This window comes from Convolutriloba macropyga, chromosome 1 (assembly GCF_964194025.1).
Source record: "Convolutriloba macropyga chromosome 1, txConMacr16.3, whole genome shotgun sequence".
Classification (NCBI taxonomy): Eukaryota; Metazoa; Xenacoelomorpha; order Acoela; family Convolutidae; genus Convolutriloba; species Convolutriloba macropyga.
This window is the reverse complement of record NC_134468.1, coordinates 27,480,337-27,495,003: the sequence shown is the minus strand read 5'-3', so window position 1 is coordinate 27,495,003 and position 14,667 is coordinate 27,480,337. Positions and strand designations below refer to the sequence as shown.

Sequence of the window (14,667 nt, the reverse complement as noted above, 5' to 3'; positions counted from 1 at the left end):
AAGGGTAGCAAGATTAAATTTAGTTGCGCTCTTTTGACTGGAAACACAAACCAGTTTCATGTAAGCTGCTAAATTACATTGTCGAGGCTTTGAAATGTTTCCAACATCCAACCAAAATAAGAGCATGCAAAAAACTTCTGACTGCCAAGGCAGCTAAGCTCACAATATTATAATTCCAACTCTATAAAACAAGATAATGTTAAATAAGAATTATTGCCTTATTTGGGTGTTGTGAGTATGTGACTTGTATATTCTCGTGCAAGTGTCTGGTGTGTGCACTCTCGGATATGTAGTTGGGGTCAAACACCACTACCACTGAACACTCCTCGTCAACTTCCATCTCAAACGACTAAAACACTAATCATTAAAACACTAATCATAAGACAACTAATCATTACGTTATGGACAACACTCATATCATGGTCAAAACGCATTATTCATCAGGGGGTTTAAAACTCACTTTATGCTTTTTTTAATCGACTATTGTATCTCATAATTTTCTTCAGAGAGGAAAATGTCGACAGACTGACAGGTAATGGCCCTTTGGGGTAAATAAGTTTTGAGGTAAAACTGGATGTTTTAATTGGAATAACAAATGACAGATAATGCGAATGTCTTATCAAAATCAACTATGAAATGAACAGGTATGATCAGACAGAAAACTGAATAATAAATTGTCGAAGCTCGGAAAACTGAATGCTGAAAGGAAGCGAATTACACTAAACCGATAACATTTCACAAACAAATATCTCACAGTTGACGTAGTTAGGGAATGGTTGTCCTGTGGAGAGAGAAAGAAGAAAGCTTGACCACGGCTATCCATTTGTTCAGTTTCATCATTACTGATTCCCTTAATAGGTGGCGTAGAATGAAAGGGTTGAGAGGGTGCAGCAGATAAGGAAGGTGACAGGATGTCGAAGTTGGCAGTGACGGGCAAAGATGAAGTGTTCACAAAAGACAGTTGCTGAGACTGCAGTTCCAACACGTCTGTTGGTCTCTGAAACACCACATTAAAATTGAACTCAAAACACCTAAAACGCAACTTTGTGGGCACAGACGCACCTGTTCAAAAAACTAGGAAAACGTTGATAATAATTGGACTGGAGAAAGTTAAGCCCACATCATACTTCCGTTTTTTGCAGACAGCTTAATGGTTCATGAAACCTCCTCTAGGGGTCAGTAATTTTACAGCAGCCAGCCTTTTGTTAAGCCATTCTTATGCAATCAACAGTAAGAAATATGAAGGTAGTATCAATAAAAAGCTGAAGGAAAACTGTAAAAACACATTTTCAAAATTTTCATTATCTAAAAATTATTTAGTTTTTTGAAGATCTTCCACTTTATTCATATTCTTTTCACACATATTAATACGGACCTAAAATTAGCAACATATAATCTGGAACAATTCTTAAGAAATATATCTGAATATTACGAAAAACACCATATAATGCTCAATCACTCAAAAACTGAATTTATTACATTCTCAAAAAAATCAAAACTAGAAGAAACGAAAAAAAAACAATCTGTTAATTGGTAATTACAAAATACCAAACGTCAATTGCGTAAAATACCTCGGAATAAATCTTGATTGCACATTAAATTTTCAAGAAGAACTAAAACACGTATTACGCAAAATGGCTACAGGGATAAAAATAATAAAACGTATATCACGCCCGTTCCCTGAGCAGACAAGACTACTACTTCTGAACGCCTTAGTGATAAGTCAATTACACTACTCAGGCCTTTTACTGGCCAGCTCAAAAAACAATTGCTTTATTACTTTGGAGAAACAATTAAGCTGGGCTGTAAAGACGTGCTTCAATCGCAAAAAATACGACAGTTCTTCTGATCTGAAACCAAAACATCAAATTCTGCCAATAAAATTTTTGTTGGAACACAAAGTACTAAATTATTTTATGAAATATACCAGTAACCAACTTCCGATTTTTAAAAAACTACACTTACCAACATCAAATCTGCGCTACAGCCAGCGAACCAAAAAATATTGCTTCAATCACAAAATAAACTCATTTGCACTAGAAAGCTCTATCCTGATTATTGGCTCAACCCTTCATAATAAATTTCTTAACGTGAGTTTTTTTAAAAAGATAATTGAAATGGATGCAAGACCAATAGCTCTAAAGAAGCATCTGAAAATGTTTTTCTTTCATTTATATAAGCAAAACTCGAATAATGCTTCGTACGGCAAGGCATCATGGAAAAGTTTTGGTACTTTCATAGTACCACTATCTCAAATTAAACCGTAATATATTTAGTTTATTTCATTTATACTTTGACCTACACTGCCTATTTAGTTGTTTCCTGTTAAAAAAATAATGGGAATTCAATGTGTTTTTTTATATTAAAAAATCTTCCAAAATACATAATTTCTATTTTTTTCCTCATGTTTTCATGCTCAGCAAATGCCTATGCTATTGCAAGTGTTTCATAAAAATCAAATAGTTACAAATATTAATTACGACAAAAACTCTCTTGTCCATTTTTTTGAAAAGCACTAATAATCAAATCAAAATGGCATCAGATAAAACTTATACTCAGAAGATTAACCGGCATTTTTCTGGAACAAAATATGAGACTTTTCCTCAATGCGACTTGGCAACAAGTCGACTAGAAACGAGCAAAAGGCGCAAAGTTTATAAAAATATTGCTTTTTTGAAAAAAGAATTAAATTCGAACTGATTAGAAACATTACGCATCAAATGAAATCATTGAAAGGGTCTTTCACAACTCAATAGAGAGCAACTGAGGCCTTTCATTATCCAGGATATGTCATACGACTACAAAAAGAACGACAAAAACAGGCAAAAACTAAAAATTTGCACAAAATTATGCACGAAAACGATGTCCCCCCAATCAATTAAATATTAAGCTGATCACTAAAAACAATAAAAATCTTCGTTTCCATTTTTTGAATGTAACAATATTTGTAAATCAAATGACGCCCATTATTGTGATACTGTGAAAGGAAAACAAAAAGCTACAAAAAAGGTCAAATGAGCAAATATCACAAAAAATTGGTTTTATGAAAACTGGTTATTCCAAGAAGAAAGACCATTTGATCATTGATCTATTGAGCAATTTATATTTGAATAGATAATTGATGTGAATTGTATATAGAGATTCTTAGCTACAATTTAAAAGAAATAAAATAGGCAGATCGCAAAAATCTCTTTGGCAGATCTCTTTTATTAAAAACAAATATTTTCAAAATTCATAGCCAACAAAAGCTTTCGACTAAAAGAGTAGACAGTTTGTCTTGCAACTAATCGGAACACTAAATGCGACTGTTATTAATGAGACTAAACCATAAGACTATAAAAATAACATTAATTACATGCTGAACTAATAAGTTTCACAAACAACTTTACGAAACAACAGTTTTGAAGCCATTAAATTTATTAAATAATGACCGCGAGAAAATTGCATCTTCTTTGCATCTTCTTTACATCTCCTTTGACCATCATAACAGCTTCAACTTTTTGTAAACCAACTATCACAAAATGACAACAAAAAGAACCACAAAAACTGAAAAGTATCAAAACTTCACAAAACTCTTCTGAAACAAATTTGTCTAAGCCCTGAAGACATCAATTAAAAAGTTTAAACAACAGAAAAAATACTGTTTGATTCAACAAAAAATTCAAAATGGCTGTAAATAATGAGGATAATTTCCGAAAATGATACAACATTGTAAAATACGAGAAAAAACGCAAAACAGAACAAAAAGGGATAAGTTGAAGATTACTATTAGTCTTTTTTTAGAAATTTAATTCGAAAGTCAAAGCGACCATTAGCTATTTACCGATATCAGTTATTAAGTTCATTTGTTTATCTATAGTTGGCAACTGAGACCTTTAATCACACAATATTTGGCATATGACAACAAAAAGTAACAACAAACAAAGGGCAAAAATAAAAAACTCTACAAATTTCTGCAAGAGAACGGTGTCGCAGCCCTTCAAACCATATGTTATGAAAACAAAAAATTTGCTCAGTTTCAAATGTTCTAAAGCTTTTTTCAGTTAGATAGTTAAATAATGTTACAATTTACGAAAGAAACAAAAACAACAGCAAAAATGGGAAATTATGCACAAAAATCAGAAAATTTTTAAATGAAAACTCGTAGTACCAAAAGCAAGAAATTCTTCTGTTAAAACAATCGGCCACAAATTTAGTTTGTATTCTATATGGAGGAAAGATTGACCGGTACTCACTGAGAATAAGCAAAATGTTGACTAAAATAATATAAAAAAACATAAATATGACATAAATATGACATAAATGACATAAATATGACAAGTTCAAAAAACCACAGAAATTTCCTTAGAACAAATACATTCAATAACATAAGAGACATTATGTAACAACCGAATGAATTGAAAAAGTTCAATTGCACCTCTTTAGGAAAAAATTTAGATATTTGAGTGGTTAAACTTAAAAATCAGACTGCAAAAAGAATAACAATTGAAGGCAAAAGACAAGAATTCAGTTATATTTTACTAAAACTCTTCCTCAAAGCCATAAAAAAACCTTTAGTTCTCTGAAAACAAACTGTATATGAATTCGGCCTCAAATTTCCTTAAATTGAAGCTCTCATTAACGGAGCCGTTAGTAAAAATATTGTCAGTAGTTAACATTAAAAAAAAAACAAAATCAAAAAATTTTGAAAAAAGGCAAAATCAAAAAAAAAACAAGTCTCTGATTCTAAGAATCCATGATATTGTCGAACCTCTCCCTGATTTTGTCGCGCGCCTGGCCAACCAACCAAGTGTTCCAAGTGTTTGCAAATCAGACCAATTGTTGCGTGGAATTCTTCAAATATTAAAAAAAAGAGCGATGCATTTTGTATAATTATCGAGTTAAATCTGCAAAAAACGGCAAAGCTTTAATTCCAGAAGACTTTAATACGGCACCCAATTGACACTAACGCTCTTTTTAGACTAGAGAGTTTGTTTTAAGGTTTCTAGGTCACTAAATCTGGCAAACTTTGACAAAGTGGACCAAAAAAGCATATTCTGTGCCATTTTTGATGAAAAAAGTTTGAATTTTGAATATCTTATCAAAAAATTTAGACAAAAAAAACTTCAATGAAACATTTCAGCAACGCTGTTCTATCTCTAACGGTAACAACAACACTCAGCCGCTAAAAATTTTAACTTATTTTGAATTATTTTAGCGAAATTGTGCCAAATTTTAGCAAAAATTACTAAAATTGTGAACCAAAAATTGAATGTTCACAAAATTTTAAACCTCGATAACTCCCTGTAAAAAACAATAATCGAAAAAATCGTTTTAATTCCGTATTCTACGCTGGACGGGCTTTTCAATGATACCACTCACAATTCTCTACGATGAATATATCGATCGGCCAAAATTGACTGAACAAAAAAAACCCAGTTGAGTATATAGTTCCTCTCTCCCCACTAAAGTGGGGGTCGGAACAATCATTCGGGAGGATAGATAAGTTTTCAATTTAAAAAAGTTAAAACAAAAATATGGTTAATACAAAATACTGACAATATTATTCTGCAAGCTGGAGATCTATATATGAGCAACACAACATGTAAACATTAGCTTGGTGAAAAGTTCTGTTTTTCAATCTTTTCTAAAAGAGGTATTTTGCTGTGTGAAGTACTCTTATATGTCGTGTGACAAGTAAAGAAAGAAAGAAGTAAAGAGCGAGAGAAAAAAGAATGAATTAAATTCTCCAGGAAAATGAATGGGCTTAAATTATTTATGTCATTAAACAAAACAAAAAAAGGTGAGAGAAATTGTGTTGGATACATATGGAGAGGGCGTGCAAAGAATTTAACAGGCCTACACAGGGTCCAACCCAATGAGCGTTTCCAAACTCGAGTGGGATATGAAAAACACTGGACGACAAGATTTTTTGTGGTGGTGCTGAAAAGATCAGAGATAAGTTTCAGAAACCAAAAAACTTTCTCTGCACTGGTGCACTGTTTAGTTGATAAAGTGTGCTCCATTCAATTAAGAAACTGTTGAAAAAACGACCAAAAACTATTCAAGTGACTTGGCTATCATGGACCAAGAAAGGGCCATATCTCGAAAACTAAAAACGCTACCCACGCTGATATTTGGTATACAAAATCCCTCCCATTAGGGATTAGGGCCCTCTTTTCCGGCTGCAGGAACAACGGAGGGTAGGAGCCCTAATGAACTTACTTACTTGAACACCAGATTCACTAAACTAATATTCCCAATGTGACAGTTCTTTCTAAATGAATGTACGGAAGTTAAAAACTGGCACCGTGTGAAATCAGTGAGATCCAAGGGCAAGACTCCTGCTCTCTTTAAAGCATTAAAAAGAATCGTAGATCTTTGTAAAATTAAATACTTTACGATTTTTTGCTTGCATAGAGGAACCTTTAAAAGCCTTTAGTCCCGAAGTTCTAGTTAAACGAACAGACTGATCAAAATATGAAAAAGCAAAGTATGAACTGAGATATGCTTGGATGTAACGGCCATTTAAACAACGCAAAAGAAGCTTCAGCAATTCATATGGGTAAAGCTCATAAACATAGGTACTTTTTCTCAAAAATATCTGATCAGCAGTCAGATCTTTTTCTGAAGTGTATACACTTCAGAATTTTTCTCTGTAAAGTAAGTATGTCACTCAAACTAGAGTAACCCCAAAGCAACCCCAGTACACTAACTAAAGCAACCCCAGTATACTAGCAGAAGGTATTGAATGATAGACTTAACGTCCGAATTGTAATAAAGAAAGAGTTCTTTTCGAGGTACATATTGGAGCAGATTTGAAATGACCCGACACTGGGTAAATAATGGTTTCATAGCATACTCAATTTGTGTTTGAAAAGACATCCTACAGTCAAAAACAGCTCCTAAATGCCAGCAAAATAACATAAACGGCGCTGGACTAATGTTAAAGATTTCTAGTCCGCAGACATATCCTCTAATGATGTATCCATTGCAGACAAAGCAGTGTCATCTATAAATAGAAACACTTCAACACTCTTACAGACCCTTGGAAGATCATTAAAATAGATTAGGAAAATAATTGGGCCCAGTACAGACCCCTGTGGGACTCCGAAAAATAGTTTTTTAAATGAGTATTTAAACCCGCAAAGTTTACACTGTGCGATTGGTTATATAAATAGCTGTCAAACCATTTCAATGCTTGGCCATGTATTCCATTGCACGGTAACCTTTTGAATAAGGACACCTTGATCCAATGTATTGAAAGCTTTTGTAAGATCTCAGAAAAATTGGACATGTTTTAGATTTACCATGTCTGATCCTCTCTGTCAGCTCTGCTAAGGCATCAAGATAACTCTATTTTTTTCCGAGACCCAAACTGTTTACAGTGGAATAGATTAAAGTCGTCGAAACATTAAACTCTGTTGTACACGACTCTTTCAAAAATTTTACTGCATACAGGAAGCGATATTGATTGATAGTTACTTTTATCCAGCCTTGAACCCAATTTATAAAGCGGTACAACTTTAGCTTTACGCAGGTGATTTCGAAAACAGCCCTGTTAAAAAGAATTGTTAATGAGTTCAACTATATATGACGTACTTTTAATACGACGTCAGTTGCATAAAATATCACTACCGGACCACTTCTGAAAACCAAAACCATTTTAGAAGATGACTCGAGGTAGCTGTCCGACATTTTGATGATAAGTCGATAAAAAATTTGTGATCTTTAATACCATGAAGCTAAAAATTAAAACGATTAAGTGTCTGACAGATGGCGGCCATCTGGTCTGCGTTTATTACACCAGTTGGCAATTTTGTTCATGGGAGCTCAATTCTTTTCACTTTTCCCTTCTCTCTTTCATAAACTGAACGTGAATGTACTCTAGTTGTTAAAATCACTCGAAAAAATGTTTCCTATCTATACTGTAAGTATTCTTTTGAATTAAATATCATCAAAACCAATTGTACCGAATAAAACCCTTGCACGTCTTTTACCAGTAAAATTTACTAAAGAAAATGAAGCATAATAACTCAGGTATAAGGAAATATGCTTCTGTTTTCAATTCCAACTGTTCTTTTAAATCTCCAAATAAAGCTGAAAAAAACTAAGTTTTTAATCTAAATTAAAAACACGTGTTTTACTAATATGAAATTGGCCGCTCGAAAGATAAATTTCCTGTTTTGTATTGAAATAAAACTGATCAAAATAAACAACAAGTGAAGCCTTTCTCTCAAATTCAGAGAGGTATATTCAAAACGTTTGCTTGAAACTAAATGTTTTTAACACTTGAATTTCACATTCTCATTGGAAATTAAACTTATGGTTTAGATACACGCAATTTCGTTGCAGCTGTTGGAAGCAAAAATCCGAATTTTCAAATGAAATCAAGAAACAAGATTTCTTTCAGAAACACAGTGTTCTTTATCACTGGTGAGGCTAGTTAATTTGTAAGAACGAGGAAGGTATTTCCCCTTTTCAGAAGTTTTGAACAAAATTAATTTAAAAACAAACATAACTAACCTTGAGAGTAATTTCTTTGATTGACTTCATTTTTATCAAATTTTACACTTTAGCACAGAAGAAAGATATTGTTATATCGCCAAAACATTTCCTGAAGTGGCTGTAGATCTGAAGATTTAAATCTGAAGACAAGGTTAGAAAACGCTGAAAAGGTAACAGGCGGAAAACTAAGTTTAAACAGATTTCATTTTTTCAAACTTTGAGAGCTTGAATGGCAAACGACGGGTCGGAACAATATGTGTGAATACATTACTGATTTGTCCTGTACATCGAAAATCGAAAAATATTTTGCACGAAAAAGAAAATTGGTAGCATCAGTTCTTTCGGGTTCCTGAGGTTGCTAATTATCACCGCAATAATTCTTATTCTAATTTTGGAAAATGACGCAACAAAAACCTGATTGATGATTCTGAAAGGTACGAACTTGTTGTCTAACAACACGCAGGACATAAAGCGTAGCAAAACATTTTTTCCATTAGGTAAGTCAAAGTTGATACCATGCGGTTAAATAAACTTGCAACAAGCAATATTCCAAATCATTTAAGAACAGACTTAAAATCATCAATCAACTTTCTTTAAAATCGCATCAAAAAAATTTCTTCAAATTGCTTTCTCCTAAGAATGAAAATAACTTTTAAAAGTTCCCACCATTATACCCCCAGGCACACGGTCATACCCCCCCCCCCCGTCAATCTGTTCATTAATGCGTTGCAGGTTTTTTTCAGATAAATTTTGAAGAAAAATTGCTGAATAATATAAGTGTGAAAGTAAAAGTGATTTCAAAAGAGTTCAGGAAAATTTGATGTCTCACTAGGTGTACTGATGGCAAAGCATGGGCATCTGTTTAAAAATTTGATTTAGCTGTTCATCAAAACAGAAGTTCCTGTCGATTGCAATAGAAAGTTGTCTTGTGTTGAGAAAATTCTGTTTTCAGAAGAAAAAGATCCCAGATCGGAACTATTGCGTGTTGACAAAATGAATTCAATTTTCTTTGTATTCAAGATAAATTTTTTCATCGCTAAATATTCCTCAATTTTCCGCAAGATATTCTTGACTGTTCCATGTTAACCAATTTCCTTTCCACAACAGACAATGCTTGTGTCATCTGCGAACTGAAACACTTTCACCGCTGTGTTTGTTAGTTAAATCGTGGACATATAGAAGAACAAAGAAAGGTCATATAGAACAGTTCCTGCTGGCACACCGTGAATTACAAGTGAGCAATCAAAAAACAGTTCATTAATTTTCGTTTTTATCAGCCGTTAGCAAGAAACGAAGATAGCATTTCTTTTGCTTCCTGGGAAAAGCCAAACAATTCAATTCCTTAAAAAGAAAAAAATAAGTAAAACTGAACTAAAAGCTTTCACAGGATCTAGGCAAATCGCAATACTTTCCTTGCCTTGGTATTAAAATAGACAAAACTATTTCAACAGAAATCCATAATTGTTCTTTATTAAAAATTTTATGCTTATCAATAAAAATCTGTCACCTGAGTCAAAAGGAGGAGCCCAAAAAATTTTGCAACACTCCGAGTTTCAGAAATTTGTCGATAGTTTATACTATCCTATATAATACCTTTTTTGAAAATTGGTGTAACGCAGGCTAGTTTCAATTTAGGTGGCAAAATTTTCGCCTTAATGCACTCATTTGAAGCGGACTGTTGATGTTGATTTTGCATGACCTTATGAGAGAAACCCTTATTTCGTTAGGTACCTGCTTTGGCATCGTCCTGCGATTCAGTGATTGAATAGAATTCCATCCTAGCCACAGCTCTGAATATGACTTCTGTGTATTTGAAGGTCATCAAGGTATTCAAAAGCAAAGTCTAAACCATTAAATACCTCCACTTTATCAAATCATCTATCTTGACAATTGATGATATTCGTTGGATCTTTTACAATTTCGCACAAATTAATCTGATTGCATTAAACTTGACACCTTTTCACACGGACTGCTCTTTTGTTTAATGAACTTCCATTCTTATTTATTTGGCAGCTTTTTAAGAAAATTAATGCAAAATAGTTGTGCGCCTCCCTTAGTCTCCAATTTACTAAGTTTCGTAAGCGCATTAATCGTTTGTACGTCTTACTGTGCGGATTTTTCTTTCAAAAAACCACATCGGCAACCAAATATACCAATTTTAGTGTTATCCATGGCTAGAGTTCTTAGTATTTCGATCACTAATATTATCGGTTTGGACCAGTGCGTGTTCTTCAACGATTGTCTCAGAAAAAAAACAATGAATGAAGCAAACATATCATTGCAATTCACACATTTTCATCCTTCTGCAAGAGCAAAATCACGGATAAAATCGGAACGCGAAAAATTCTAAAATTTCTTGTCGCTATCATGTTATCACTCTCATATTTCAATGAGAGGTTTGATTCAAAGATTACAAGAAAATGGTCGGAGTTAGGGGGGTTGTTGCGATATTGTGGTCGGTTATCTGATCTTTCGAAATGAAACAGTGATCAATTTAGCGTAAATTTTTTTTATCAGTACATCTGGTTGTATCCCCGAAGTTAACAATTTCTAATCCTGAAGTTGATCCAAAAATGAATAGTTCATCTTTTTCTGTATTGTTCAAGTTGTCTTGTTCTGTCAGATAGTGCAAGTTGTAATCTCCTAGCAAAATAACGTTGTCTATTATACTATATGCCCCCGATAGTTTGATACTTAATTGATCAAGAAAACACTTAAAAGACCAATATTTCAAATTTTATAACAAGAGTGTTTGCAAGAAGCGACCTTTTGTATTTGGAAGTGTAGTTTCATGTCTGAGAAGTGGACAACTGGGTTGATGAATGAGCAGAGGATCTTGGACTTCGACACTGTCTCTTTCCCAGACAATTTCCCAATAATCGAAGTCACTACCAAGTCCTCGCTCACTGCGCGCTCTCTGGAAACAAAAGAAACAATTTCAATTAGTCCAGTCTTTGCAGTTCAAAAACGTCGAAAAATTTATGCAGGAAACCGAAACACTCAGTGCCTCTAAAGCTCTTCAATCGCAAATTATGTATTAATAGCACTTTTAAAACTTGGCATGTTACAAAGTGATCGCTGGAGAGAAAAGATATAAATTTTGACGTCCAAATATTCACCTTCTTATATAAGCACAATAATCACTTAAGTTAGATTGCTTCCTATTTCACGTGCGTTGGGCTAAATGCTGATATGTGAACATATTCAATGAAAACGAGAAATAAGAGAACATATAAAACTTACATCTGAGAAAAGGCAACTATTTTAATTGTTTCAGAATGATTCGGCTCCAGAGTAAGTCTGTTGGGCACAATTTTGAAACACGAGTCCCCATCCCACTCTTTGGAAATTGATCCCTAAAAATGTGAAAACTTTTAATATCTAGTCCATTGGTATTACTTGGCCAAGAGAAGGTTCTTGCACTGCTAATGGTTTCCATAGCCCATTACGAGGCGGGTTAAGTAATTAGCAGCAACACATGCATATAACTACAAAATAATTATGCATAATATTTCTCTCACTCTCAAAACACTTCATCCTCGAAAGAGAAGGATTCACGAAATATTCAACTAATCAACAAATGTTCGCTAATTTTGTCGTCGCATCGGAAAGCTAAAGAAAAGATATTAGCCAAAAAAATACAACAACAAAATTTTGGAAAAAAATGTAACAACTCAGTTTAAACAACTAAGATTTTACAAAAGCTATTAACAGAGCCAAAATTAAAACATAGCCGGCAGATTGCCGGAAAATATCCGCGATACATGCTTGTGGCCTTCCATGAATTGAAACAACTAAAGAAATAAGATAGACAGATTGACCACCAGTCATTTAATAGACCACAAGACTTTTTGGTTAGATTCGGACTGTCCTTTTCATGAGACACGTACGCTCTATAAGGAAAAAGCCCTAATGGAGCTTTTTCAAAAATTTTATTCGAAATCAAAAACTCAAGACTAAAACTCAAGAATTAGGGCATATACGTTTGACACTACTTAGATGCACACTAATGACCTTTAACTAGTAAATGTTCATAAAATTTAAAGTTCATTAAGCGTGTTCAGAAGTCAGCTTTTTAGTGAGGAGAGTCACGCAATTGACCTAAAAGCAGAACAAATGACGTCACGCACACAAATTTTAACTGCAAAGCAGTAGAAATCACAAAAATTAAAAAAGTCAACTCCAAGAAGTCAGGTCGCAAGAATCATCGATCCAGACGACGAATTACAAAAAAACATAGCGGGACAAGTCCTTACGTACAATTCAAAGAATTGTCATTGACTAAACAAAAGACTAGACCTAGAACGGACTATGAGTGAATTGGGAAAACCATTTCCAAAAAACCAGAAGAAAAAATAAAAAAAACATAGCCGGCAGATAGCATGAAAATAGCCACCGTAGACGCGCTATACGCACATCGGGATTGAAATAGAAAAGGAAAAAAGAAGAGATCCTAAGTTTCAAAAAGTGTTCTAATTTGGCGTGCAATTCAGTTGGATTCTAAACCTATACTTACTTCAGCTTCTAAACTGAAGGGTATTAGGCTTAATACTAATATCAGCCAGCAATCGCTCTAATGAACTTTGATAACCTAAAGCATTATGACTTACTGACGACCGGGCTTTATCGGTTTATCCCATCTCTTTTGATTTTGCTCTTTTGACGTTGATCGTATTCACTACTTTGCGTAATTCAATGCGTGAAAGAAATTAAAATCCATTCAGTTGAAGGAATGAGTGAGGTAAGTCAGAAGTGACTTAAGTAACACGAAAAACGTGATCAAAAGGTAAAGCAAATTAACAAAAGCAAAGCGCCTAAAAAATAGCCGTTTGAGAGGCTGACGGCGGCTATTAAAAACAGAAAATCAAATTTAAAATGCCGCATGTGAACAAAAAACCACTAGCGAGAAAAAGAAATTTGGTTCAAACAAAAAAAACTCAGCCTAAAATGAACTACGAATGGATTGGGAAAACCATCAAGAAAAAACCCAATCAAAAAAATCGAAGATCAGTAAAAATCAAAGTGAAGTCGCCGCATGTGAACAAAAAAAACACTAGCGAGAAAGCAAACTTTTGTTCAAGCACCGTTTTCTCACTTTATTTTAAAATTTCACGCCACAAAACCACTCGCTTTTTCGCTCCACTTCCTGTTTCGGCGTGACCAAATTCACTACTCCAATTTGACTTCAAAAATAATGAAAATGTGCGAACAGATCTTTAAAAAAAGACAGAGCCTCAGTACAATTCAAATTCTTTGAATTGCAAAAACCACGATGTCCGCAATAATAGCCGCTGTCGCTTCGCGGCTATTAACAAATATATACCTTTGAAGCCTTTTTCTCGGCTGAATTTGGGATCAGAAAGTGCACCCTCTGGATTCGACGACCCTGGTTGTGCACAAGAACCTCTCTGGTACACTCGTGTTGACTGAACTGCGGTCCAAAGTCCAGGAAGGGTTCGATTACTGGGTCAGTAACTATTGTGGGTCCAAAACCAGTTGCTGAGAGCACAACTGTCTGAGTGGCCGATTCGTCGAAGCCAATGAGCAGATTGTCAGTAAACCTGCATAAACAATTTTCAACTCATCGTCCAGGAACTCATATTTCGCCTAATTGTAATCCAACACATAATCTGGTGACAGATATTTTTCACTCCACGCAATTTTATAAAAACAGCAATTTTATACGATATGCGTTGAATGAAAGTTATCTGTCATCCGAATAGCTAAAGTGAGATCAAGAACAAAAATTAAGATGCTATTTTATTTCATAATAAGACCTTTAAGATAAAAAATACGAATTAAAATCTGATCCTGAAAAAAGCCGGAAACCTGATATTTAGCACATCTGCAATTATTTCAAATTTCAAAACTCAGAGAACGTAATAATCAAAAAAATAAATAAGCGAAAAATGGATTCTGAGAAAATAGAGATATTGTTTGAGCTTACTGGAAAGTATCATTGGGTTTGGCGAACACAGCTACATCTACTGTGTCCCCTGGCTCAATCACTCCACTGGAAGGCTCAGTTGAGAACACGCTGTCGGCACGTCTCTGTGTAAAACATAATTGCCACATAAGTTTCTTCTCAAAATTATGACGTTTCGAGAAAAAAAAATTAAATCGAATCATCATCATCACAAACTGCAAGACATTTTTCTGTAAATACATAAAAACAACAAA

General features: G+C 34.0%; 1 protein-coding gene across 8 annotated transcripts in view; it reads right to left on the bottom strand.

Annotated features, from left to right (window-relative positions):
* Positions 1 to 14,667, bottom strand: part of LOC142337496 (hydrocephalus-inducing protein-like) — a 389,940-nt gene that overhangs the window by 325,306 nt on the left and 49,967 nt on the right. For all 8 annotated transcript variants that reach the window (XM_075386772.1, XM_075386789.1, XM_075386781.1 and 5 more), the window contains exons 17-22: positions 14,435 to 14,538; positions 13,811 to 14,048; positions 11,731 to 11,843; positions 11,254 to 11,404; positions 755 to 997; positions 218 to 349 (exon numbers count right to left, since the gene is read on the bottom strand). In XM_075386772.1, the coding sequence (XP_075242887.1) occupies positions 218 to 349; positions 755 to 997; positions 11,254 to 11,404; positions 11,731 to 11,843; positions 13,811 to 14,048; positions 14,435 to 14,538 (981 nt within the window). The remainder of the gene's footprint in view (positions 1 to 217; positions 350 to 754; positions 998 to 11,253; positions 11,405 to 11,730; positions 11,844 to 13,810; positions 14,049 to 14,434; positions 14,539 to 14,667) is intronic.